We start from the raw sequence: 27,414 nt of genomic DNA on the forward strand, positions 1-27,414 counted from the left end.
TATAAGCTTTCATGAGTCAATGTTCCCTTTGTCAGTACACATATATCTCATTCAGGGATCTCCATTCCTACTTGTGTCTGACAAAGGGAGCACTGACTCTCAAAAGTTTTATACCCGGGAAACCTTGTTGGTCTTGAATTTTGCCCTTCTGCTAGCTTGAGTGTCTCTTCTGCTGGAGGACAACCCATTTAAGTTGGAGGAAGGCTTTTCTACTGCAGATCAAGACGGCTACCTATCTGAAACTTAATTTGGAGGAAAGCTCCTTCAATTGGAGGAAGGATTCAAACTTGAATCACAAGGAAAGATGGGATAATAATATTTTAATAAATAAATAAACATTGCTGTGTGGAATGGTAGGATAATCTGTCAGACCATCTTCACCTCTTGAAAATCAGTTCTTGATAAGAGCCGTGGCTGGCCTGACTACAAAAACAACTTGTATCATGTAATCCAGTATCCGCAAGGGAGCAGGGTCAATCAGACATCACTTTATACCTCTTGCTGACTAGTTGGAAGTATATATGTGTCAGAGTACATAAAAATCCAGTAAATTTAGGATTCTTGGGGGGCACCCATGGTGACCAGCCAGAAGCTTCTAGGAATCTGACGAGCAGGACATGATGTCAATCAGCCTCACTCCTAGTTGCTTCTCTGCAACCAGAACTGTCATACCTGTTCTAAATCTGTGCCCCAGGAATATGTCTGATCCCTCAGTAGTCATCTAAGTAAAGTGACCATCACCACATCTTAGGGAGGTAAGATCCTTAATTCTTTGTTGCTTAAAGAAGTGCTATCTTCTGTCTGTCCTGAGTCACTGGGTGACTTGAGTGTTATGGGAAAGAGGTTTTCTCTATATATACTTTCTGAACCATGTATGGGTTTGTAAACTGCTCTTATACCACATTAGCCTTGCTTAGATCTGTCACTGTCTCTCTTCCTTTATTTGCAATGTGTGAAGAAACAGTGAGACTGAAGAGGGAGTGGAGATGGCCTTCATGGGAACTCGGGCTGGGCTCATGAGAAGTGCCTTCTATGTCGGAACTGAAAAACTTTCTAACAGGTGAGTTTTCTGGACAAAACACCCCTAGTTTAGGAAGATGCCACTCAAGACAATGTCCTTCTAAGTGGTTTAATGTGACAGCAACAACAACAAAAGGGCTCCTCTGGAAACATAAGCACTACCAACCAACAAGGAAAAGCCTACCAAAGGTGTGGCAAACAATATCAAGTCATACAGCACTATATAAATAGTATTTTTTGTATATAAGTGAAAAGTGCAATGTGCCAAAGTGCTCTAGAATATAAATACCTCTACACAATCAATAAATATCCAGTCTACAATCTTACAATAAATATCATACAAATATATATATATCATTTCTGTACACTGTTTTTGTTTGTTTGCTTGGTTTTTTTAAAAAATAAAAAAAATTGGAAAAAAATATATATATCATTCAGTTCTAAGATTTTTTCATAAGATCCAAAAATCCACCTGGTGAAGAACTTCGTGAGAAGAAAGACTTCGCAAGGTAAGTAGTAGATGTCATCTAGTATAGTTCTCAACATAAATGTTTCACAGTTCTTTTTGTATTTTTCAGGTATTATTCTTTCCAAGGAGTCTGGATTCTCCAATAGGAACAACATGGTGTAGTAATTATGTTGAAATTCACTACAGATTGAAGAGCCTAATGGGTTTTGCCAGCATATACTGTGAGTATACGACAGCTTATGAGATGGGTATCATGAAAGAGATGAGGACAGGAATTTATTTATATCAATTCATTTAATTACAGTGGGTATCATGTTGAATATGAGCTTTTGAAAAAGTTTATGGCAAAACAGGATGGGATATATGCTGTGAAAACCCGTTAGGCTCTTCAATCTGTAGTGAATTTCAACATAAATTACTACACCAAGTTGTTCCTATTGGAGAATCCTTGGAAAGAACAATACCTGAAAAAGACAAAAAGAACTGTGAAACATTTATGTTGAGAACTGAACTAGATGACATCTACTATTTATCTTGCGAAGTCTTTCTTCTCGAGAAGTTCTTCACCAGTTGGATTTTTGGATCTTGTGAAAAAGTCTTAGAACTGAATGAAATATGTGTGTGTGTGTGTGTATTTTTGTATTATATTTATTGATTGTGTAGAAGTATTTATATTCTAGAGCACTTTGGCACATTGCACTTTTCCCTTAATGTGACTGCAATCGGAACAGAGCGAGCTGTTTGTTGGGACTGACTTGGATTTCTTTCCAGTCTCTCGCCTCCCTTTGCTTTTAAAAATACTGTTTTGGATTCCACAATAGCCCTGTGACATGGTGAAATAAGTAAAAAACAGCAGCAGTGAGTCCCAGTAGAATTGCCTACTTCATGTGCTTTTAGTGGTTTCCCTGCTGTGGCTGGAATGGGGACCAGCGTTGGGGCAGGGGGAAGAGATGCCAAAAACACACTGTGCTGGGGAGAATCAAGCCACAGCTTTATTCCTGGGGCCTTGGTACAGCATGACTGGGGATGATGATGAGCTCAGTTGACAGCCCAACTGCCGTCAGTACCTGTTGTGATAATAGAGGGGAAAGGCCTGGTATTAGGGTAGATGCAGAAGAAACACGATTCCTCCCCATTTCCATCCTCCTGGAGGTGTGGCCAGTGCTTCAGTCCCAAGATTGGTTGCCATGCACTATGCACACACACGCGCGCACACACACACACACACACACACACACACACACAAGCCCTTACAGGACCCCCCCTTTTTATGATCATGCTGGGATCCCACCCCTGCACACCCTCTACTATGTTCCCTAGCCGACGCCTACCCGCCAGCAGCCAGTTGTGACTATTACGCTACATTAACAGTACAATCAGCTATGCACAGTATATTCTCTTTGTTATGAGCAAGGCAAAACACTCCAGGGCCTCTCAACTAATCACAGCCTTGAGTAAATTTTCTTCCTGGCCCAGTTAACCAGCGGACCCCCCCCCCCCAGACTAGCAAAGGACAGGTACCACAAAAGAAGTTATGCAAAAGTGTCCAGGGTCAGCAGCCCAGCCCCCGGACTTGCTGGCAGGCAGCGGCGGGGGGCAGCCGGGAGACAGCAGTTCAACCATTCTGACTGGCAAACAGAGCCAGAACCAGCCTACTCCAGGGGGAAGGGGCAAAGGCCAAAGCCTCAGAAGGCTGGGGGGAGCAGGGAGAGGCCAGCTAGTCCCACCCTCCAGGGGAAAGAGAGGGGGCTAAACAGGCTATAGGAAAAGGGCCAAGGCAGGGGGAATAGAGACCCAGCAACAGCCCAAACAGAGCCCTTACCAGCCAAGGAGAAGACGCAGCCACTACAGCCCAGAGCCACGCCCCGGCAAGAGGACAGTAGCCTGGCTCAGGAGTTGCTAGGAGCCAAGCCCCTCCAGGTGGAGCTGCCACAGGCATTCTGGGGGAGGAGATGGGTAGCCCCGCCCAGCAGCAATGAGCAGGCAGCCCAGAAGCTGGCCAGGGCAATTCCTCGCGAGCAAGGCCAAGGAGGCTCAGCAGCACAGCAGCCGGCTGGGGCAGTTCCTCGTGAGCAAGGCCAGGCTAGCTCAGCAGCTCAAAGGCCTACTGGGGTAGCTCCTCGTGAGCAAGGCCAAAGAGACCTCAGCTGGGGATGGCTCGCATTCAACCCCACTCTGCCAGTAAGGCGAGGAAGCCAAGAAGGGATTAGTGGTATGAGGGAAACACCTGAGGGAAGGCACAGCTGGGCCAAGTCAGGAGAGGGAACAAGCCTAGAAGGAGGGCGGGGTGGGGAAAGGAAACCTTATATAAGGTGGCTGGGAAGAGCTCTGAGGTGGTGGGTGTGAGTAAGGAGAGATGATGTGGAGTGAGAGCAGAGCAAGAGTGGAGGCTTGGAGGAGAGTTCTGGGAGGAGGAGATGATGGAGGATGCAGAGGGTAAGCAGACCAGGTTGAGCAGGCCAGCAAGTGGATTGAAAGGGAGCCAGGGTGATGTATACTGCCCCTCCTTCCACAGAGCAGGGTCCTACAGCATCCCTGGTGCCCCTCTGATGTCAGGGCCAGCTCAGCTGGGGCTCCACCCAGTGGTGGCAGCGACAAGCCCTGACAGAAAGTATAGGGTGGAGTGGTGGGTCTTTGGTGGAAGTTAGTTCTCAAATGCCACTTCCTCCTTTTCAACATGCGTCATCTACCAGACTGAAACCTGAACCACTCAGGTCCAATGATCCCACCCCTTCCTGGCCAGCCTATGGGCAGCTGGGCTGTCTGAAGCTGGTCTAAGGTCACCTGCTGGGAAGACAGGCAATGCTGGGCACAAATACCCAGTGTCGTCCTGCTTCTTTCTCCTCACTCTCACATGGGCACAAATGATGCTCTGGCTAATGGCTGGGAACTAGACTTGCGCTACTTGTTAATCTAAAATTTGCAAAAGGGATCATCTAAGTTGCTCCTGCAGTGCAGATAGGGTGGATGCACCCAATGGTGCTGGTCTTGCAGACCAGGTGAATAGCAGGATGGAAACCATCCTGTCAAAAAGTATAGGCTGGATGGCCGTAGCTAGCTTTGGTTGCTTGTTTTATGTCATGAACAAGCAGCAAGTGATCACTGATTCAAGATCCTGACAGCATCACTATCCCCTTTTCCTCAACTGCTCAACTTCTTAACCTCTTGCAAATACTGAATTCCAAAGAGCACTTTCTGCAAATCTCAAAAGATGCTTTGTTTTACCTTGGTACAGGGATTCAGGTGCTGATTTCAGGCTACATTAAATCAGTAAACATCGCAAACCATGTTGATCATAGTAGTAGGTGGCTAGCTGGCTGTGTTCTTTCTGGGAAATCAGAAGCCCACTTAGCCTCCCACCTAACACCTAGTTGATAGTTTTTCCATATGTTTATTGATTTCACTTGTCACAAAATCAGGAGCTGCTCCCTCCTATGTATACTAATCTGGGATCATTAGTGAAATGTTTAAAAGTCTCTAAATATCCATGTTTAATTTACCCTAGACTGATCTCTGCCTTGCCTTAGAATCTTATATACTAACTAGCAACCAAGCTAGGGAGGGGCGCAGCAGTGCGGCGGGCTTCTCTGTCAAGGCCGTGCAGTGACAGAGAAGGCCGGCATAGTGGTGCGGTCTTCTGGAGGGCCATGCCAGTGCTCTGGGCCTCTGTGCCACTTCCATGGCTGCTGCAAGGCCCTGGGAGGGCTGCGCCAGCACACTGAGACTCCCCATTGCCTCCGTGGCTGCAGCCCTCCGTGGCCCAGCATGGCAGTGCAGCCCTCCCAAGGCTCCACAGTGGAGGTCTTGGGAGGGCTGCGCCATTGCGCTAGGCCTCCCTGCTGTGGTTGCTGCTTCTCTGTTGCTGTGTTGCCAACGACTCACTGCATCTGCGCCAGGATAAAAAGTGAGTCGTTGGCAACACAGTTTGCCTTTTATATATTAGAGATAGTTAATCAGCCCTGATCTGTGTGTGCATAAATCTGGAGACTAGAGCCATGAATGGACAAGGCAGATCTTTCTACAAACCTGAAAAATGTCCCAAGTTTGCAGAAAAATGTCAAGTCTAAAAAAAATACATTTGGAGTTTAAAAAAACCCAAAGTGATTAAAGGAACTACTGTAGCTTTAACTAGATGCACTCAGTTGCTGTTGCTAAGCAACCAAGTAACAGTTAGGTCAGTATTCTGGGCCTAGTTTCTGTCAGGAAAAGGCAGCAGGGAGGGGGCAGGGCCCTTTGGGGGCTGTTTTGGCATTTGAGGGAAGACTTACTGGGACCAAGCCCAGAAGCAACCACTAGGCAACTTGATACCACATCAATTGTATCACTCATCCAGGCAGGGCTGTGTGCTACTGTTCAACAGCAGCTCTACCCCCATTTCACAGCAGGATGTAGAAGACCCAGGTTGGTAGCACCACTCTGCTGTGGAAGCTCACTGGGTGACTTTGATCCAGTCACAGACTCTCAGCTTAACCTACCTCTCAAGGCTGTTGTGAAGATAGTATGGAGGCAAAAAGCATGATGTAAGCTGCTTTGGATCTCCACTGTGGAGAAAGGCAGTAGATAAATGAAGTAAATTAGTAAAAATAGATGAAGATGAAGGACAGATAAAAGGTAAATTGTTTAGTGGGTTCGAAGGAGACAAGGATGTAGAGAAAGGTAAGCAGAAAGGTAAGCATATGGAGGCTGCCAGGAGGAGGGAAAGAGGAAATAGTGTGGGGAAAAGGACACAAGAAAAATGAAGTACCTACAGCAAATCTTTGCACGTTCCCCAGTATGCAACTGGGCCTGGCTTAGCTGATACCCTGTAACTGGGCCATAAGGGAGAGGCTGCCTGGGGTGGAAGGAGGAAAGATGAAAACAAGGGAACAGACAAAGTCGGGAGGGAAGGAGAAAAGGAAGCAGGGAAATGGAGATGGGCTGTGGGGGCAGTGAAGGGATGGTGCAGGAGGGGAACCTGAGATGCCTCTTGCAAGTTCTTGAGGATCCTCACTTGTATATCCCAAATGCCAGGATCCACACCTAAAATATGTGAAGGTGACATTGGTCGCTAAACACAATGGCCCTGATCCATTATGGGCTACTAATGCATTTGCCCTGGTACAGACCAAGCTTCTGCATGGATATTGCTAGCTGGGTAAGGGAACATGTGCACAAATGCATGTTTCCTCTGTCTTTCCTGAGACTGTATATGTGTACCTGTTTTAGAAAGCATTACTGCGGATCTTTGAAGGCAGCACTATATATTCAGGTGCCTGGAACATCTCACAGACAAAAATAAATGCTTGTATGCTTGTAACAACTCTGTTCTCCCACTGAAGGTCCTTGCTTGAGCCATACGACTTCTTTACTTACTGATTTACTCTGTAATAGCTTGCACAAATTTAAAAATAGAAAGTGCTTCCCCCCCCTCACCCCCAATAAATTAAAGATATGATGCTGGTGGAAGTGATGTCAAGTCATAGTTGACTTATAGTGATCTCTCCCCCCCCCCCCCCACACACACACCACTTACGGTGGCTTGCCATTGCCTGCCTCTGCCACCCTGCTCTTCTTTGGAGGCCTCCCATCCAGTTAGTAACCGAGGCTGACCTTCAGTTCCAAGATCTGATGGGATTGTGGGGAAAATATACAAATAATATTTTATCATAGTTAAGAGTTCAAAATATATGCCACATGCAGTTTACAGAACGGCAGGCTGTGCAGTAAATGACACATTAGCATTCAAGCATGCGTATTTATATGTATACATACTTAGAATCAAGAGACATCTACCTCCCTCCTCCTTCCAGTCACAGAGTCCCATGAGAAGAGTCTGAACTGAAATCTAAAGGTTGGCAATTCTACATGCTAACAGCGTATTTAAAGGCATCCATAAATGGCAAAATAGGAACGGAATAGGTAGCAGAGAACAGAGACTGCTTCTGGTAAATGGATACCATTGGAGTGTATGCATCTCTGGCTGGGGAAAGCTGAGTTTCTTTGTCAGGGGACATGTAATCTGGGCAGGCTTGATCTCTGGCACCTTTCTGTTTGCAAATAATGCCCCTGCTGAAGGCAGCGAAAGAAATGATTGACAGCCTGTGTTCAAATCAGCCGTCTCTTTCCTTGAGTAAAAGGATGTCTGTTGCCTGTACAGTGAAGCCTTTTGGTGTGTCCTGCTGTGTCCATTGTCTAGAGTAACTGTATCTCCCTCAGCTACCATGTGGTACCTGCTGCTACTGAAACACCCGTAACCAGATCCTTCCCAATTGCTGGAGGCAACATCTGTTAGTACAGGCACAGTGCAGATGTTAATAATATAATACCTCCAGTAATGAATATCGCTACAGCTATGTGACCAGATACTGATTTGGGAAGGAAAGCCTCTCTTGTTTCACTGCATTGTCCTGCCATCCCCACAGTATCTGGTGGGGCCAGCACAGTCTGCCCATCTGCATTTAAAATTAGTTGAGAAGGACAGCTGAGGTGACACACAGATGCAGTGGTTGTGTGCTATGCCTGAAGGGGAAAGCACAGACAAGCCGTGCAGTGGCCCCCACCTTCCTGAAGAGGTCAGGGAGGCTCTCGCTCTCCTAGCTTTCCACAAATTATGCAAAACCAAATTATTCAGGTCTTTCTTACATGGGGATAGGCAGTGCTGGGAGGAAATGGCTTAGAAAGATGTGTTGGTGTCTAGACTACCGAGGGCTGCTGTAAATAGGCTCCTGCTGGATAGTTCCATGCTGTTTTATGTTCTGTTTCAGTGTTATCTTTTGGTTTTTGTTGCTGTTCAGCTCTGTATTGGATTTCTGCTTGTTTTCACATTTCTACCATCCTGCCCTATTGCACTGTCTGTTGAATGTCTCAGCCAACGTTTGTATTGACTTATACTATGTAATCTGCCTGGAAAAAGTGAAAAAGGCAGACTATAAATAACGTAAGTAAATAAATATAAAAAAATGCAATGGCTGCAATCAGTGGTGTGTATCTGTTTTCCGTATGGATCCAGCTGATTTGCAGGAAGGCAAGTAGGCAGGCAGGCAGAGAGGAAAGCTACTAGTGCTATAGAGTAAACCAGCAGATCCATATTGTGTGATCCCCTACGCACTAACCACTTGTCCTGTGGAATTTCTCTCTTTTTCTCTCTCCTTAGTTGCCTTCCCTGCAGTTTCTGTGCTAGTGTTTCTGTGGGCCAGTTGAGCTTTAGCCCAGCTGACACCACCTGGACTGAAAAGTAACCATCCTGTGTTCCTTGCTTACTTATTGCACGTGAGGTTCAGGTTGGTTTGAGGTGGACAATAGTGCCACCTAGTGGGAAAATGTTTTACAATCTGGATTTCTTAACCCCAGGGGTTTAAATTCTGGTAAACTTTAGCCCTGGGTACCGCTAATTTTCAAACAGCAAATATATATAGTGCTTTAACTATTTCTGAAGTTGTTTAAAGCTAATCTGTATGGTTAATAACGAGAATTTCTCAACCAGTTGCAGGTAAGGGACACCCTATCCACTAGTGCAGAAAACTCGTGTGTATCTGCATAAATTATTCCCTTTGTAACCCATGTTCACAATCTGCACCCAAGCCTCACTCTGTACTATTAACAGTGGGTACAACAGACTGTATGCTGCTGCTCCTGTGGTTCTCTGCATTAGGACAATTGGCGATGCTTTTATGGTTTGGGAGCAGAAATAGCTTTCATGTTACAGGTGAAGTTTCAGCAACTACTCTTTGAATGCTAAGCAAAATTTCAGCGCACAGTTCATTTACATACTGTCATGCACAGTGCAAGTCATATTTAGTATCTATGTTTATAGAAGTCTAATTAACAAACATTTACTGACATTCAGCTCAAAGCTTTAATCTTTTTCTGTCCCCAAAGACTTGAATTCTGGAATGAATTTATTATCATAGCTTAATTAAAGTGACACAGGGCCAATTTCAGTTGATGGAAGCAAGTGACTAAAGTCATGAAAGCCCCAATGCAACCAAAAGTTAGTTATGACTAACTTGTCCAATTGATTTAAATCAGATCGAAGGAGAATTAAGGTTCATTGTATTAGGGCTAAAACACAGAAGGATCAATGAATTAAATTTGATTTTATTGGAGTTTATACATTATTGCCATGAACTTTGTTAATAGCAACTGATTTACTGCAGGGACTGAATATTCTTTCACCAACAGAAGATGGCCAACTAAGACATCCCATTACTTTTTAAAGTCTTTGACACTGCAATCCTAAATAGAGTAACATGGTCTTCAAATCGTATAATGTTACCTGGGATTGCAGGTTGCCAGCCTCCAGGTGGTGGCTGGAGATCCCCCGGAATTACAACTGATCTCCAAGTAACAAAGATCAATTCCCCTGGAGAAAATAGGTGTTTTGGAGGGTGGACTCTATGGCATTATACTCCATTGAGGCCCCTCTCCTCCCCAAACTCGACCCTTTCCAGGCTCCACCCCCCAAATCTCCAGGAATTTCTCAATCTGGACCTGGCAACCCTAACTGTGAAACATTTTTAAAAGATAATATCTTTAGTTACTTTAAGACTGGTTAACAAAATATTGTAAGCTTAAGAAATATCAGCTTAAATCCTACCCATGTTTTCTGATGGATGAAGATACTTCTTCCAGCAGAAACAAGGGAATGATTTTCTTTGATTCCTCCATGCCAATCTAGATCTTCATCTCAGCAGCTCAGTTTTAATGCGCACTGCAACCTGGGGGGCAAGGCAGAAGTTCAGTTCCACAAACACCGCTTCACTTGTGTTAAGTAGGATCTTAAAGATAACTTAAATGGAGAATCTTACACAGCCATGATCACTCAGGAAGCCAAAGTCTTCATTCATTTTGTTGATTTTTCAAATCCTGCAAGATTATGAACTTTAAATAGATCATCTAATAAGGTGCAACGGGAGTTTTAACAAAATATTTTCTAAATAACAGCACCTCTCCATTTACCCAACAGCCTCACAAATCCTGGTTCTCTTAATCTATCCGTGACCTATTTAAGCATTCACGTGAATACAGTTAACGTGCGCGATCTAAGTAGTCACAGATATATATATATAATGGGGCAGATGAAGGCAGAAGTAATAGAAGGATAGAAGCAATCACATAAACCCTTATTGGACACATCTGTTATTAACAGAATCATACATTGGTCAAATGAACACATACTTAGGGAAATGTAGGTCTGTTTTTGCCTGGGTCAGGCTTTGTGTGTGTGTGTGTGTGTGTGTGTGTGTGTGAGAGAGAGAGAGAGAGAGAGAGAGAGAGAGAGAGAATGAGAGGTAGCCCTTACTTGCCGGCTGTTTAAATAGGATCTATTATATAATCCTTTCTGGCAAGAGTAATACACAATCATTCATCTTGTGTTTCCTTTTGTCTTTATCCTGGAGGAAAGTAATGGTAAAAAAATAGGGGCTTGGTACAGTGAGGGACAATACTGAAACTGGATATCAGTTCTGGCTATGAAAAGCACGTGCTTCTTTGTCAGCTACTTCCAAGTCTTCCATTAACATATTGGACAAGGCTGAATTGCTGATAGCATCCCAATGACTGGAAGCTCATGATGAGCTGCAAGAGAATGGGTGGTGGTCAAGCTCTACTAGCCATTGGAGGGCTTTGTAAGCTAAGCATAGTTCCAGAAGATAAAGCTAGAATTACATGAGACTCTTCATGTAGGCCTGTCAGTAATGGCCTCCTATATATAAAGTGCTGTTTTAGTGATTTCAGCATTTTTACACCTACATGGACACCAGTTGATTACATAGCCTGATGATTAGCAACAGAATGCATGAACTGACTCCAATGAAAAGCATTGTGTTTAAGGTTATATGAAAAGATATTGAAAGTTACATGCAAGGAATTACTTAGTCTTGTAGTCACCTAATGATGAATGTTAGGGGAGTTTTTTAAAATAGTACTCTGCTTCCAATTTGCAAGTCCCCTACTACCACTAACCCATATATGTTTCAAGACACCAAACTCAGTGGTTACCGAAGAAAATGGGTTTCTGTCTCACATGAAATAATCCCAGACACATTCTCCATTAGGGGGAGACGTGTGAAGACCAGTAGCATTGGAGGGCCTTATATACCCTTCAGTATTGATTGTTTACAGAATAATTGCTATTTGTTTACAGAATAAAAGATCAGAGGTTAGGATGAAACCCTGTTTAAATGACTCATGTTCCAAGAGAAAATGACATGTGATAAGCGTGAGTGTCAAATGATTTATACAAACAGTTGAGAAACTAGAGTCATAAGTCAGACTTTTCTTGGGAAAGGAATGCGATCAAGGTTAAATCTTACTTGTCTAATTAGAATAACCCAAAACAACAAAATGTTTACACATTGTTTAGTGCCCTATCTCCACCAGAGGAGGCATATGTAACAAGTAGGATATCTCAGAAGAAGGAATGTGACACTTAGAGCAAGGCTTTATTACTTGTTTACAGATTTCTGTGTGCTGGTAGCTTGAATGTATGCTTGGAATAAGATTTTATGAAATGGGGCCTAAAAATTCCCTAACAAGGAACATGAGTATGTGAACCATCATTAAGTGTTTGTTGGAGCACTTAATGTTTCCATCGAATATTCTCAGCACACAGTTCTAGAAGTTCCAGAATGCAGGTGAATGTATGGAATATTAGGTCTGATTTCTTCTGTTGCTAAACCAGGTTATTTTGTTTTACTAGGAATCTTTGTTGTTAGGGCTGCCAGTCCCCTGTTCCCAGCCTTTGCCCTCCACCACCACTCATCTGGCTGACGGGAGGGGGGAGGCACTGAGGAATGGGCCCAGGATGCAAAAAAACCCGCTCTCAGGCCAATGCACAGCAGGCGCACTCCCCACGGGTGCAATGACATGACTCCTGGAAGTGATGTCATCGTGCCACTTCAAGAGCACGCATGTGCTTTAGATTCAAATGTTATCATATCTTGTAATCTACTCACTGATTTCCTGATGGTATCATATTTTGATGATTTGCTTACTAATTGACTGAAAGTGTTTTATGATACTTGTGATGTGCCTTGGGTCCCCATAGGAAAGATAGGCTGTAAATGAAAATGATGATAAACAATATTTCAAATAAGATCAAGTACTGTGAAGTCTCACTTATGCAAATGATCTTGGGGGCTTCCCAAGATGGTCAGGACTTTGGCTAAACTGGAATGCTGTGTCCAGAAATTTGTATTATTTATGTCATTTATAGTCCGCCTTTCTCTCTGAGACTCAAGGCAGATTACACAGTGTGAGATAAGTACATTCAATATCAAGAACAAGTACATTCCATAAACAATGCCATAGGGTAAATAGATACAAGTTTATGAAGATATAGCATTAGCAGGAATCGAATACAATATCGTGGTGAAGTCTATGATTTCTATCCTAACTCATTAGCAAAACTTCTGAGACCTGCTCCCTAAAGTCCAGCCCTCCTATCTGAGTAGAAAGCCTTTTGAATAACTTGGTTTTTTATCGTTTGTGGAAAGCAAAGTATAGACACGAGTGTTTGGATACTGGGATCTTTCATAGCTTCATTAAGTTTCTATTGTATAGGCATTCACTTTATTTTATTTTATTTAATTTATAGTCTGCCTTTCTCCCTGAGACTCAAGGGAGATTGCACAGTGTAAGTCAATATGATCAACTGCTGTGATATTCAATAAACAATACAATAGGCTACTGATTGAAAACAAGTGTAAACCCAAATACAGAGAGGAAACACTGCTGAACCAAAACATAAGTAATTTGACATGACATAGGAGGAGGAACGAAGAACTGCACCCAGCTGACCACTGTGTCCAGATCAAAGACAAATCTTCCATGCAGCCACCCTGAATGTTTACTCTGCCCCTAAAACGAAATATTTTGGACACCTTGGCCTTTTCCCTTTTCTGATTGTATTGTGTGCCTTTAAAACAGAAGAATGGGGGGAAGGATAAAAACAGACTTTTTTAATACAGACAAAAACCTGCTAGAGAGCTTAATGCATCTCTCTAAATCCCCCCTGGTAGGCACAATTTGCTTTATGTCCTAAGATGTTTGTATAACATGGCTGTGAGTTGTAAAAACAACAGCTCTCTCCCCCTCTCTGTGCTGCCTCTGTAATGGATGATGAAATCACAACATACCTGTGTGCAGTGTACTGTTTGTTAAAATGCTTTGGGGTCCTTTAAAGCAAGACATACACAATGAATTAGATTCATTTCACCCTGTAGCTGTTGTCACTATACTTGTGGTGGCTTATTAGGGATGTTTCTGGAGGAGATGTTCACATTAGTGAAAACAATTCTGTTTAGCGTGGCATAGTGGCCCAGAGAGGTGCTCTGCATGAAGTAGCAGCCCTCTCTAGAGAAAAGCAGAAGAAATTAAATGGATGGGTATTTTGCAATTTCACCTTAGAAATCAATAAAGTGGCGGAAATGGCAGCTTCCTAGAGGGGACTCTATGGAATTACATACCAGCTGAGCTCCATCCCCAAATGCATTCCCTTGGCACCACCCCAGATCTCCTGGAATTTCCCACACCCTATGCTTTAGTGTTCGTGTGCTTGCATTTAAAGATGTATCTTCCATTATCCCCACCAGATTTAAAATCCCCTCCCGTTTTCCATCTGTGGTAACGTCCAAGATATGACTGTTGCATGACCCTGTGGAAATAACTCTGATAATAGATCCATCACTCTTGTAGGAATTCTGTAGTTAAGGATATGTAAGGGGAATGCCATGTCATCTCTGAATTTTGTAATAACACTGTACAGGCTACTGGTCAACCCACTGCATGTGCACTTTCTATGAATCCTGCATTGGTTTTCTTCCATTATGAAGCCAATAATTCCATCCTATGAACAAGAAGGAAGGGATTTAATTTTCTTCCTTTGTATGGTAATTACATTTGTGCTGGAAGATCTTAAATGCAAAACAATTTAGTTCTGAATTTACTTAATGTTTTATGTAACTCTTCAAGCTCGCAACTGAAGTTTGTTTGTTTTTGTTTAATTCTGTACTGAAACTATTTTATATTGGCTTTATATAATTAAAATAAATACTCTTCATTTGCACCATTGTTTTTGCCTGTTTTCATTCTTCCTTAGTTTTAGTTTAAAAGGGGAAAGCTTTTAAAAATTGCTTTTTTAAAAGAGTATGAAGAGTATTGATTATCCAAGCTGAAGAAGAATCCTCTTCTTCGTTTGCAACATTAGCTTTTGCCTATTTTCATTTGTTCTTAGTTTAATCTTCGCCCATCAATCAAGGCTCTGTTAATTTCACCTCCCCTTTGGAGAGACAAAGATAAAATGAACAAACCCTCTGAGGAGCAATCTCCCCTGGCTCTGTCTTTTTAAACTATGCTTCCCACCTATCATTGCGTCTCCCTACACTTGAATGTCCCCGTGTAAGATATCTTGTATAGAGAGACTCCTAGTTTTAAAGGGGAAAGCTTTTTTAAAATGCTTTTTTAAAAGGAGGTGAAGTTCTTTGTGGATTCTAAGTAACAGCAGAGCATCCATACGGTGAAAAGGTGCGTTGCTTTTCTTTTTCTAGAAAATTCTTGACCAGTGAAGATAAAGAGAGTATTTTCACTATGGACCACTTCCCCCTATGGTACCGTCGGGCAGCCGAACATCCTCCAGGGAGTTTCACGTACAGCATTCCTTTTGAAGAACCTTCAGGTATTTTGCATGTAAATTCATGTGTTTCTAGTATAATTGTTGAGCCATCAGTCTGAAGACCCAACACAATTGATACTTGTTAATGATACAAAGGAAACTTCTGGTTACTGTGTTACATTGTACCTTTAAATTGCAATCGTAAGTAAGTCATGGTTATTTCTCTTGTGTTGGGTGACGTTTTTCCGTGACTCTCCCTGTATTGGGTGGATCAGTCAGAAGACAGCTTCTTAGCACAAGTGTAGTATCAGACTTTTTAACAGTATTTTCAGCTAGCACTTCAGTGGCAGCCCTTGTTTTGTTATAGTAGTCCTTCAAATATTATTTAATCTAATGGTAACACATCAGTTTTCTTTGGAGAATGTAGTACAGGATGCTTTCTCCACCCCCAGCACACACATAGAACTACAGAGAAGGATTCAAGGGTTTATTTTTTTCCCAGATCTATATTTTCAGTGGTCATTTGAAGGACTACGGCTGCAGTCCTAAGGACACCTTTCTTGGAGTAAACCCCACAGAATAACATGGGGCTTATTTCTAAGTAAATCTTCTTGGGTAGAAATGAGAAATGTGGAGGGGGGATTTACTGTTTGGATGGTCATGCATATATATAAAATATGGAAAGGACTTGAGTGTTTTCTGGACCTAACTAAATATAGTGACAAAATGTCGGGGTAATGCAATAAAAGTATCTACCCAACAGTCAGTGGCATTGTCTTGAGGAATCTGAAAGCATCTCAAGATAAGACAGGAATGTGTGAAGAAAGGGTGGAACTGAGGTTTTAGATGCTGCAATTAACATATGAAGGATGTATATTCCTGCACAGAGAGTAAATTTGCTTATAAATGTATGCATGGGAGATTACTATCTAACCTATCTTTTAGCTCCTGTGTGTGTGAAGGCTACAATCACACAAATTTTATTATTGTTATTTACTTTATAAGCTGTACTCAGTACACACATAAAAAGTTTAAATATATTGAAGTCTATCCCTGCAATTCTAAAATCGTGGAAGTAAGTCTCATTGAGTAGACCTGAGTGGGTTTGCTTAAGATGGCACTGTTAGTGTATGGGAAACCATATGAGAGAACACACGAAATTCAGGCATGGCCAGGTGGGTCATACCTATAAGCATGATTCTGACCTCCCCTTTCATGTACACATGAAGACCCTCTGCACAAGGCTTATGTGTCTTCTATACCTCAAATGCAAGACTTGAGCGGCAAACACAGAAGAAACGGGTGGAAAGGCTTGGTGTTAATTACAGTAATGTATGAAAGACATAGGTGAAGATGTTACTCTTGTCTTCATCTTACTTTGATGAGAGAGGGTTTCTCATGACCTTGCTAAGAAACTGGACCTGCATTCTGAATATATCTAATCAAACCCAGACTAAAGATGTTCCATTTATTAATAAATTATTTATCTGAACTGAAAAATTAATGACAGTCAGTGATACTTGAAAATATTCAGATCTGGGAATTTTTCTAGAATGTGGCCATTTGCAATTTTTAATTCACTAAAGTCAGAGGGGATGGGGAAGAATGCGTAACTGATGGGGTCACCTACCGATCAGTAGAGACACATAGATATTGCCACCAAAGAGGATTGTGCTGTCTTGTCAAAGTTTTCTCTATATGAGTCACAGTTGTTCTAGGCAGCTGTGCAAGGCTGGAGGGGGAGGGGGACTCTGCAGTATATCCCCAGTCCACACTGGGGCCTCCCCACGGCTGCTTCTTACCAGTAAAGTGTTTGAGAGAGCCTTTCACAAATCTTCTCATTTTGCAATTGACAGTCTTAGGACTGTCATAGACAGTCTTAGGACCAAGCCAAACAAGTTGAAAGAGATCAGTGACGAAGAGCTGAGATCTCTCCCACCATAAATTTTCCCTTAAAAGTAGATGAATGGTGGAAGGATTATTTTGGGGGTGGGGGTTTAACCCTTTCCCTTGCCCCTTCCCCCAAATAAAAATAGCCCATGCAACAGCTGTTAGCCCCAAAGGGTAAAAAGACAGGCAGCCTTTTTAGTTCATCAGACTAAAAGCTAAAGTAGATGTGATGGTGGATCCTCTGGTTCTTGAACGAGTTACATGTGAATAGGCACATGTAAAGAAAAAGGTGTGTATGTGTGTGGGGGTCCATTTTTAAATAGAAATGAAGTATGCAAATGAGGGGAGTCCATTGAAGTTAATGGGCTTAGGCTGGTGTAACCGTGCATAGGATTGAACTGGTAGTACACTTGAGCCCTCTTATTAAATGAAGTCTGTATGGGTCATCATCAAGGCTTACACTAGCCAAGCCTGTGTAGTAATACAAAATTTGCTCACCATAATAAATGAAATGCAGAGGAGTACTTCAAGGCATCCCAAATTAGCCCAGTGCTCTGAGGCCCATATGCACCATATGCTTTCATTAATCACACAGCAGGTGAGTCAAAATTGCACTTAACTAATGGAGGGCTGTAGGGGGTTCACTCCAGGTTTGTGAAGAGGAATTGCACATGCTAGTCAATCAGTCAATTACCAATGTGACATGAGTTTACCCCAAGGTTGTACGTGGCAGGAAACTGATGGGGAGGGGAAAGCCTTTCACCTGATCTGGCACTGATGTTCATTCTATGGAAATACCCAAAGTGGAAGGAAAGTTGGGAGAGATCCCAGCATTATAACTGTTCCTACTCTAGACTCCACAGTTTCAGAATAAAGTCTCATAAATTCTCACACTGGCCAAGAAGGATTCGCTTCTGCAGAGACTGGTGGAAAGGGTGATGTTGCTAAATGAATACAAAGCAGAAACCCCAGTGTGAAATATGGAAACTACAGGAAGGTTTGGAAACTACGTAAAAACCCTCTGCGTGCTCTTCTTCAACCCTTCTTAGCTCTGGCATCATGGTGCACAGCTCTTTAGCTGCAAAGCTTTTTTTGGAACTGTAGTAGGAGGGTGGGTGGGTGGAGAAGTCAGTAGTAAAGAAAGGAAGATGAGACTGGAAAAAAAGGTGAAAAGGGTGTAACATGTATGGGGGAAAGTGGAGAGAAAGCACCTGCCTGTTTCCACTTTTATGTACCTTCTTGTTGGAATCAAGAATTAACCCCTCTGAGGAAGTTGATGGAAAACAGAAGATTTCTGGCAGAGACAAGCATCAGTAGCTGGTGTGCATCATACATTTACCTCTGCTATGCAGTATGCAGGCTTTCCAGATTTTTGTGTTCTTTCAAAAACTTGCAAAACATTTTTGACCAGAGGTGACAAGCGGGGGGAAAAGCAGTAGTATGTCAGTACATCACAGGAAATAATTGCTACCTACAAACCACTTTGGACTCTCTTAAAAACTCTTGTGTGTCTTTATTTGGAGGCAAGGGTAAGCTCACACTAGATCTTGAGGCTTCAGGAGAGAAGATCTAATCTATGATTAGGAGCCGTACACAAAAATATCAGTTGCGGGTGGGAAATACTTCTTACTAGCTATAACTTGCAAAAGACATTAGAATTAGCCTCACGTCTCGTGAGCGAAGGGCAAACTCTTGTTTTCTTAAGGTCTGTGCTGTATTTATATATGTAGCTTTACAAAAATGTGGCAGTCACATGGTATCTCGCTGGAGGGTTTTGATGTCCTTTGCATGTCCCCAGAAATGCACAGAGAAGTGAGAGGGAGAGGATTTTTGAATGCCGCAAGGATAATGGCTGAGGCATATGAATGCCATCCAGAGGGAGAGTCCTTGAACTGGATAAGTGCTCCCCAAGGTCTGCACAATGCCCTTCCACAAATCAACTTAATTTCACTTTTTTAAAAAAAAAACGAAACAGATCTGCACAAGACCTGAGGCTAAAACTAAATGAAGTTGCAAAGTCATGTTCAGGACATATTTGGGCACTAGTGATGGAGCCAAGAATAAAATGCAATGACAAGTGCTAGAACGGTGGGGAAAGAGAGAGGAAAGTCCTTATGTGGGGACAGAATATTCAGCAAACCTAGGGTGGAATTTTTAAAAATCAGAAAAAATTGATCAGAAATCTTCACCTTCAAAATGTCCTGGAACTCCAGAAAACGGAACTGTGGTGCAGCACAATGAATCAGGGCCAAGCTACACATGACGAATGACACTTGAACGGCAAGTGTATTTCTCCCTGTTCACTTGCCCTCCACTCAATCCACTTGCCGTTCAAGTGTCATTCGTCATGTGTAGCTTGGCCCTCAGAGACAGTTCTAGCTTATACTTCGATTTCTAGGGCTAGTTCTCAGAAACAGCAGATGAGGAAATAAACATACTTCTTATCTGTGTCACTTCAGAATAGGTGAGGGGCAGAGAATGCTTCCCCATGGGAGCAAAATATTCCTGCTCATAGGGGAGAAGTGCTCGGGCACAGCCTTCTCCCTGGCATCCCTAGTTTTCTATATGGCAGGAATTTAGTTCAACTCCTTGCTCCATGCTAGAAATCCAAAGCTAGAACATTCCCAACAGATGACTTTTCCAGTCTCTGCTTGAAGCTCTCTATCCATGAAAATAAGATGGGAAGAGTAAGAGGGGGCACGATTCAAAAGAAACTGTGTAGAGCATATGCTACAAGCCCTGCCAAGAGCCAACTGATAGTCTGATGCCCCCTGTGCTCTGTCTAAGAATAGGCTAGCAACTTGTGGGCCAATAGGCAAGAGAAACAGAAGGGGCAGTCCTAAAAAAATGAAAGTTTAGACTCAAGACTGGTCCAGCAATGTGAAACATGAGGATCTGAACATAAAAAAGAAAGAAATCTACTAGTATCTTCAGAAAACAAGAGCTTCAAATACAAGAGGAAAAACCAGTTTCCAAGCTTTTGGGGGGGGGGGATTTAAGAACTTTTATTCAAGAACATGGGGTCAGGGGATGGGGGGAGGGACGCACAACTCAGTTACATTTACTACCCAATTAAATTATTGCTCATAAACAAAGGAAAAGTTCAGTTCAAAACCGATGAGAGCTGGTCAGTCAGTAACTGTAAAAGCTTTTTTAAAATAGAAATTAAGATCGTTGCTTAATATACATAACAATGTTAACTTCCTAGTTAATAGATTTTTAATATTTGGCAAACACTGTACAAAAGAAAAGATAAAGTGTTACTGAACAGCTCACATTTCTCTGAGTTTCCAAGCTTGGCATTCCACCAATCCCAAGCCAAGTTCCAATTGAAGAACCATGGATGGGGGTGGGGGTGGAGGTACACAGTGAGGAACTCCATTGATTTCCCAAAGAAAAATCTCAAAAGGTCAATTAATAGAGCTATCGATTCCAGTAATCCAAATGTCCGCCCCATATAACAGCTGAGAAAGCTCCTTAGCCCTAAAGACTTGAAATACAAGTGGAAGTAGAGAAGAACCAAGCAGTGATCCGGTACTGAATGTTCTCTTCAGAATACAACCTGCTCTCAGGTACTTAATTTGTGCATTTATGTCTTGACAGATGGAAGTCCACCTGAGGTGGTAACAGTGAGCACATCTGTGGCTGTGACTGTTGGTGGGAAGACTGGAATCGCAGCAGGTAGGAGAGTGTTTTGATACAATTGAAGCATAATATTGAGCATCATTTTGGATTTGTTTTGAGGATGAAATGATCCTCATTGGAAATTGATATGGCACTTGTGTGAAGCCATCATACAGATTCAGTTTAGTGTGCATATTGGGTAAACACAAGCTCAGTTTTTCACCCAGACCCTCCGCCTTTTGTTAATTTTCCTCTGAGACCTAAAGGAATCACACCCAAAGACCCTGTACGGCCTTGACTGGAAGGCTGGTAAACTTTACTTTTTCAGTGAAAATTCATTGTTTACTTTTTCAATGAAGCGTTCTGACTTATTAAAAGGGCAATTTTCATGACAAAACTGAAACCCTGAAATTTTCAGTTCAGCTATAATCAGTGTTGACATCTGTGAATCTGTGGTTGAACACAGTATTTTATTGCAGGTCAAGAAGCATATATTTTGTATGATTTGGGCATTTTCCATAGAACTTTGTTTTGTGCTTTCAACGTTTTTGCAGAAGTTCAGGTTCTAAAATTGTAGCACAGTATTTAGTAATTGATTAGCGTGCCTGTCTTCATCAGAAAAGAAGAAAATGAAGGGGCAGGTGAGTTGAGAGCTGGGAATCCAAATGGAAACGGTTTAGTAGGAAGCTGGACCTAAGGGACAGAAGGCCTAGGAAGGAGGTGAATAAAGTAGGGGTGTGAGGAGCAAGTGGGGGTGTGGGGAGCAGGATAAAGAAAGCACATATTTGTGGCTTCCAACAGGGAACATTGAGGGTGGGCATATATAAGCTATGGTGGCCATACAATCTTTTGTACCATTTCAAGAGGCTCTGAGAAATATAGAGATGAGGGAAGAAACAGCCAAGGAGGTGAAGAGAGACTTGTGGAGAAATCTTGTGTCTCCCCTGGGACTGTGTTTGCAAAGGAATTGGACAGGCAGGGGAGATTTAATGGTATTCAAAATGGGGAGAATTAGTTTCCTATACTGACACAAAATAACCAGTCAACTATTTTGTTTCTGGATCAGAAAAAAATCTGTTTCTCCGTTGCTGCTCTGTGTTTCTCTGAATAGTATTTTCCATAATATCAACTCTGTGGCTTTTTTTAGGTGGAAACCACATGGGGGAAAGCTTTCACTACTACCGCCTAGGCATACCTTTACTAGTGAATAAGAACTCCTGTTAGCTACTAGAATGTGCCTAATAGCTTTTGATCACTGTGCAAACCTTAGCTAACACATAATTATTAATTATAATTTAATTGAGGCTATTTCGTCTCCAGAGGTATAAGCCTAGAGCTTTTTGCTTGCAAAATCAGTTCTCTGCGTATAACAAATGTGTATAATATGAGGAGTTACTGACCTTGCTTCAGATAATGATAGTGGCTGTTCTCTCATGTGAGTCAATAACCTAGGGCTTTATTTTACATTGGGGAGAACTGCTGTAGTTACATCACAGCTGCTAACAGATTTAAAGTCCCAGAGAAACTGCTGGAATTTCTGTGGGAGTTCTACTGTCTGCCTGGTCTGTCTGTATGACGTCTCTCTTATTGTGTGACCTTCTCTTCAAGTGAGTTATTTGCTTGACATCTAATCATAATTCCAAGCATGAACAAACTCCATTTTGTATGTGTAGGTGCTTTAAAGAGTTGCTTTTGGTTACTGCGGCATGTGGAATCAGGATTTGCATGTCATATCTTGAAAGTTCAAAGACCATCACAGATTGCCTTTTCTTCCCTCAGTATAGTAGGTTTCTGGAGAACATTACCCTTTGCTGTTTCCCAAACCAAACCACCTCACATTTGTAACGTGGCTCTTGTTTTTATTGTACACTAAAATGAAAGATAACCATCAGTGCCAGGAGTTGTGTGTGTGCAGTAAGGTTTCTGACTCCCCCCCCACACACACACACACAGAAACAGCTCTATACAACATTTGGCAATATGAATTTGAACTCAACGTTTTAGTGATAATTTGTGTCACACCACAAAGAGGAGCTGTTTGGGCAGGGGAAGTCAGAGGACCTCCTTTCTAGACACAGAAGCCCTTGTGCAGGCGCTGTATATATGCCACAGTTTGGTAGCTGAGCAAGAAACTTACCATTCCTCATTTAAAAGGTTTGTCACAGCCCTTTCTCCCCCCTCCTTCTGCATTGGACTGTTGGGAGCCATTAGTGCAGGCACAGCCTGGGTTGAGAAGTTGCTTGATAACACAGCTGAAATCCACCAAGGTCCAAATGTACAACAGCTGGTCTTTGGGCTTGTACAATTCCTATACTCTCTATTTAATTAAGTGTTGTTGAGGAGGAAGTGGGGTTGTTGGTTGCTGTGCTCCTTCCAGTGTGAGAATTCTTTAAATCCTGTCATCCATCACAGAACAAATCAGAGACTTATATTTTGCAAAAATGAGTAAAAGCTTGATTTAGAGAATTCCAGATGGGAAGCCGTGTTAGTATGTCACAGCAAAATAAAACATAAATTCAGTGGCACGTTAGCAATTAACAGAGATGCATTTATATTAACTATAGAAAGTGGGGTATTGTAAGAGAGGCTGGTTTAAAGCAAGAGCCAATCAAAAGAGTAATCTGTGTGAATTACTCTGAGTGAATTGATGACTCTCTTGACTGGATCTTTTTTTAAACGGGACCTCCCTTTGTAACATCTCTCCCACCCTCTTTGTTTGCAACTTTTAAGGCCATTTCCTTAAAGGGACAGCCCACTCACCGAACGCTGGCAGCTTTTCCCCTTGACTCTAGATGTCTCTGTTTTCAAAATGGTTGCAGGTTGTTTGGCTTCCATTTTTTTGGCACCTTTTCTGGGACCACAGGAAAGTGCAGTCTCAGAAAAGGCACCAAAAAAACGAAAGCCAAACAGCCTGCAACCGTTTTGAAAACAGAGACATCTGGAGTCAAGGGGAAAAGCTGCCAGCATTTGGTGACTGGGCCGTCCCTTTAAGGACGTGTGAAAATGGCCTAAATATACCTGCCTAATGGATATACACTTTGTGCATCTGATGAAATCAGATTTATGAGAGAGTATGCTGGGATGAATTCTGTTAATTTATAAGGTGTTGCTGGACTTCTGTTTTATTTAGCACGATTTACAGTTTAACTGCTATGCTTTGTCCTTAGGCTTTCTTTGAGTACTTACGAAGGAAGCAGCCAGTGAGGCAGTTTTGCTGGAAGTGAGGTGTGGGGTTTTCCTTGTAGAGCATTTCCATGGATTTCCATGGGAAATCCATGTGTCTCCAGTCCCCTGGCTTGAAGTCAATTTCAGATTTGGGATTCCAGCCCAGGAGCTGGTTTCATCTCTCATGCAGCACTGTCTAGCCTAGAGTTATCTCTCCATTGCTGTCCTAGCTGATTTGTCTCCTGACTGCTTTTGCTGTTGTGTTTGAAAGGAAACGAGCCCTTGACTGTGGTCCAGAAAAAGCTCACATATTGCAGGACATTTTGAGATAGGCGCCCACAGAGTTTGCCATGTTCCCTTTGCTCCCAAATTTATTTGATATCGTTTTAATTCTGAGCGGAATTAGAGCGGTGAGGGGGGGAGTTGCTATGGCAACTGTTTCCTTGTGCCTTTGGTCTGACTCATTTCAGACAATTACTCTCACGCTCCAGGATTCACAGATGCGATAGAGGAAGAGTCATGTGCTGGGCTTTCAACTTTTCACTTTTAATTTCCTCTCTTTCACTAGTATTAACTCCTACATAGCTCCAACCCTGTTGAAATATAAATGCACAAGCTTCTGCTAAGTAGAGAGCAACTTCATCAGCATAAATGGGCAGGGTAAGAATGCAGACACTGTGATCGTTGGCATATTGGACCCTTGATGTATTGGAAGGCCTAGGTCTGGATATGTGTACCAGTCTTCAATTTTAATACTAGTGCTGGTTACACAGACAGTGCATTTGTGCGCAACATGATAGTGTGAGTGGTTTCTGTGCATGTAAGCTCTACATGTGTTATCATCTATGTAAAGTTGTGTGGATGGGAATAGGAATCTGTTCCGTGTGCATGTATGAACTAGTGGTGAGTAAAAACTGCTTCCAAGCCACAAGACATGGGAATTTTTGTCAGCTGGAAGAAGTTTTTGCTTTAAGGTTTTCTAAGGTGTGAAAAGACATTAGATGCTTTAGCCTTGCCGAAACACCACAGTTGAACTTAATCTATAATGTGAATAGAAGAATAACAAGACCCCATATAAAAGCACGATGTAATATAATAAGAATTTTAAAGGAATTTCTGATATATAGTCTGAGATCATAAGCTGGGCTTTCTTTTGCATCATGCTTCATTCACAGGTGGGTCAGTCCTCTGCAGTGGTGTACGCTCCTCTAGGCATTGTAAACAGTCAGTCCAGCTGTCGCCATCTTTAATAGCCATTTTAACATGGCGGCTTGTGATATTAAAAATCACCAGGCCTCTGGATTTAAAATGGCACCTTGTATTGCAACCAGAGGGCCTCCAGCTAACAGTTGCTGAGTCCCGCCCAGGAGATCCAGGCATGAATGGAATGCTGCATAGGAATACGAAGTGATTAGACGTGATTGGATTTGCAGTCTCCTCAGACCCTAAGGAATCCAGTGCAACAAAGGTCTCGCAGAGTCATCCCCACTTAACACATTCCTTTCCCTCCTTCCATGATGAGATCTCCTGTCCTTGACTGAGGAGCTAATCAAATGACATTCATAAGTATTTACGGTTGTTCCTGGGAAAGTACATTCCCCCAACTAAATTCATCAACTTAGCTCTGGTAGACTTCATTAACAAACTGTCCCTTTGTACAGCGCTAGAACAAATTTTGCATTTGCCTTCACACACTCCGGCAGCTACCAGTCAAGGTAATCAAACCTTTTGTCAATCCCAGGAACTGACCATTGGAGTCTTTGTTCTAACAGCTAGGTGGGCCATCTCACCTCAGGGCACATTTTACTCTATAAGAGTAGTGCCTTGGCCCATTCAAATTGTGCACACTTCCTGGCTGCTCCCTTAGGGTTGCTTCCCTAAGCCTCTCTCTCTTCATACACGCTTACCGGATCCAAAGCGCTGTTCCCTTGAGGTTTGCCCGAAGCCTCTTGCTCCCTTGGCTGAGAACGCTGGTGTTTGAAGCTCTCCCTCCGCAGACCCCTGCTCTCCGGATAGGTAATTATCGCCTCGCAAACCCTCAAATCTATCCCACCTTCACCACTGCTTTTCTTGGGCCTCATGTGTGTATGCATTTGCCCCTTGAATAAAAATTACCCTTTAATTAGGAACACCAGCTTTGTGTGTGTATACCCTTGGAAAAGGACTCTGTAAATTAATGGTCAATAGATCCCGCGGTTACTCGCCTCTCTCATAGCTGTCTTCCTTGCTTGCTAATTCCCCCCACAAATTCTATTTACTTGCAAGGAGACCAATTCAGGTAACAGCATAGGTGCTTTTGGCTCACTGAAAGACATGTTTTTTCATGAATAGAAATGCCTAGTGCTGGAGGAAAACATTCCCCGCTGAAGGGCTGCCCCCAGACAGGAAAAGAGCACAATGCAAGCAGAAGCCAGACTTAGGATCTGGGCCATAATCTTTAGGAAAATATGATGATGATGAAGTCATATGTTTTGTGGCATTATTTGCAAGAGCAAATGCATAGGGATATATGTCAAGTGTGAGAGAATCCAAAGTCAGTTGCATCACTGGCTTATGGGATGCATTGGATGAGGCTGATAGCTTTGTGGCTGAAAAAATTATATTAATTAGTTCTCCAGAGTCCAAGGGGCAAAAGGCAGGCCATATCTTGCACTCAAAGCCAATATTGTTTTTAGTATTGAATCATGCCCTAATGCTTGGATTGTGCTGTGATCCCCATATGTCATGGGAAAGATTATTTGCTTGGTGACAAAATGCTGCAGATGGACACTGATTAGAACGGCAGGTCAGAGAATAGAGGCTGTTAAGTTCTGAGATGGTTTTCTGAATACAACATAGTTTTGCACGTACATTTGAGTGGAAGGGATATGAGCATGGGATATTAGTCTTAATAAAGGTAAGGTGCACTTCCACTTCTCTATTCATCATGGGCAAAGGAGCACTGTAATCATGTCAACAAGTGAAAAGACGTCAAAAAGCAAATCATTTTGCAAAAATTAGATAGTGTGGTGTTCATGTCTTGTGCAACTGTGACAGAAAATTCTGTTTGCACATGCAGTGGAAGCTAAAGTCCCATTTTCAAATATCTGTGCAATGTTAAAACGTATTGGTGATGTGGTGGTGAATAACATTTATGTGCACCATCTTGTCAACTTTGCAAAAAAATGCAAGTCACAGCCCCTACGTGGGTGCTTGAGTGAATTAGTAAGGTACACAGGAGACATGCTGTCGTCTCTTGAAAAGTGCATTTGAAATGCTGAAAGGGAGAGGAGGGCAGTTCTTGCAGTCAAAGGGAACAATGCTGCACGTGCTTTAAACATAGGAACATACGAGTTAAATCATCGGTCCTTCAAACCAGATATTATCTACTTCAGCTGGCAGCAGCTCTCCAAGGATTCTGATAAAGAGGAGTCTTTCCTAGTTCTGCTACATAAGAATTCTGTTAATTGGAGATGCTGCTGAGCACTCAGCCTGGGACTTGGCACTTCCTACAGGGGTGTGGATGGGGCAATAGAAAGTACAGCACTATGACAATACCAGTGGCAAATCTTCTGGTGCTGTCAGACTATGGAATCCCAGATATCCAAAGTTCGTCTACCCCCCTCTGCAAGAAGCACAAGGTTTCTTGGTTTCAAAAGGTTTATTGGAAGATTAT

The 27,414-nt window shown here is 42.5% G+C and overlaps 1 protein-coding gene across 1 annotated transcript in view; it reads left to right on the forward strand.

Annotated features, from left to right (window-relative positions):
* Positions 1-27,414, forward strand: part of CACNA2D4 (calcium voltage-gated channel auxiliary subunit alpha2delta 4) — a 206,037-nt gene that overhangs the window by 85,620 nt on the left and 93,003 nt on the right. Inside the window, exons 25-27 of the mRNA XM_054988696.1 lie at positions 959-1,060; positions 15,016-15,143; positions 20,574-20,651. Coding sequence (XP_054844671.1) covers positions 959-1,060; positions 15,016-15,143; positions 20,574-20,651 — 308 coding nt within the window. The remainder of the gene's footprint in view (positions 1-958; positions 1,061-15,015; positions 15,144-20,573; positions 20,652-27,414) is intronic.

Source organism: Eublepharis macularius, chromosome 9 (assembly GCF_028583425.1).
Source record: "Eublepharis macularius isolate TG4126 chromosome 9, MPM_Emac_v1.0, whole genome shotgun sequence".
Lineage (NCBI taxonomy): Eukaryota > Metazoa > Chordata > Lepidosauria > Squamata > Eublepharidae > Eublepharis > Eublepharis macularius.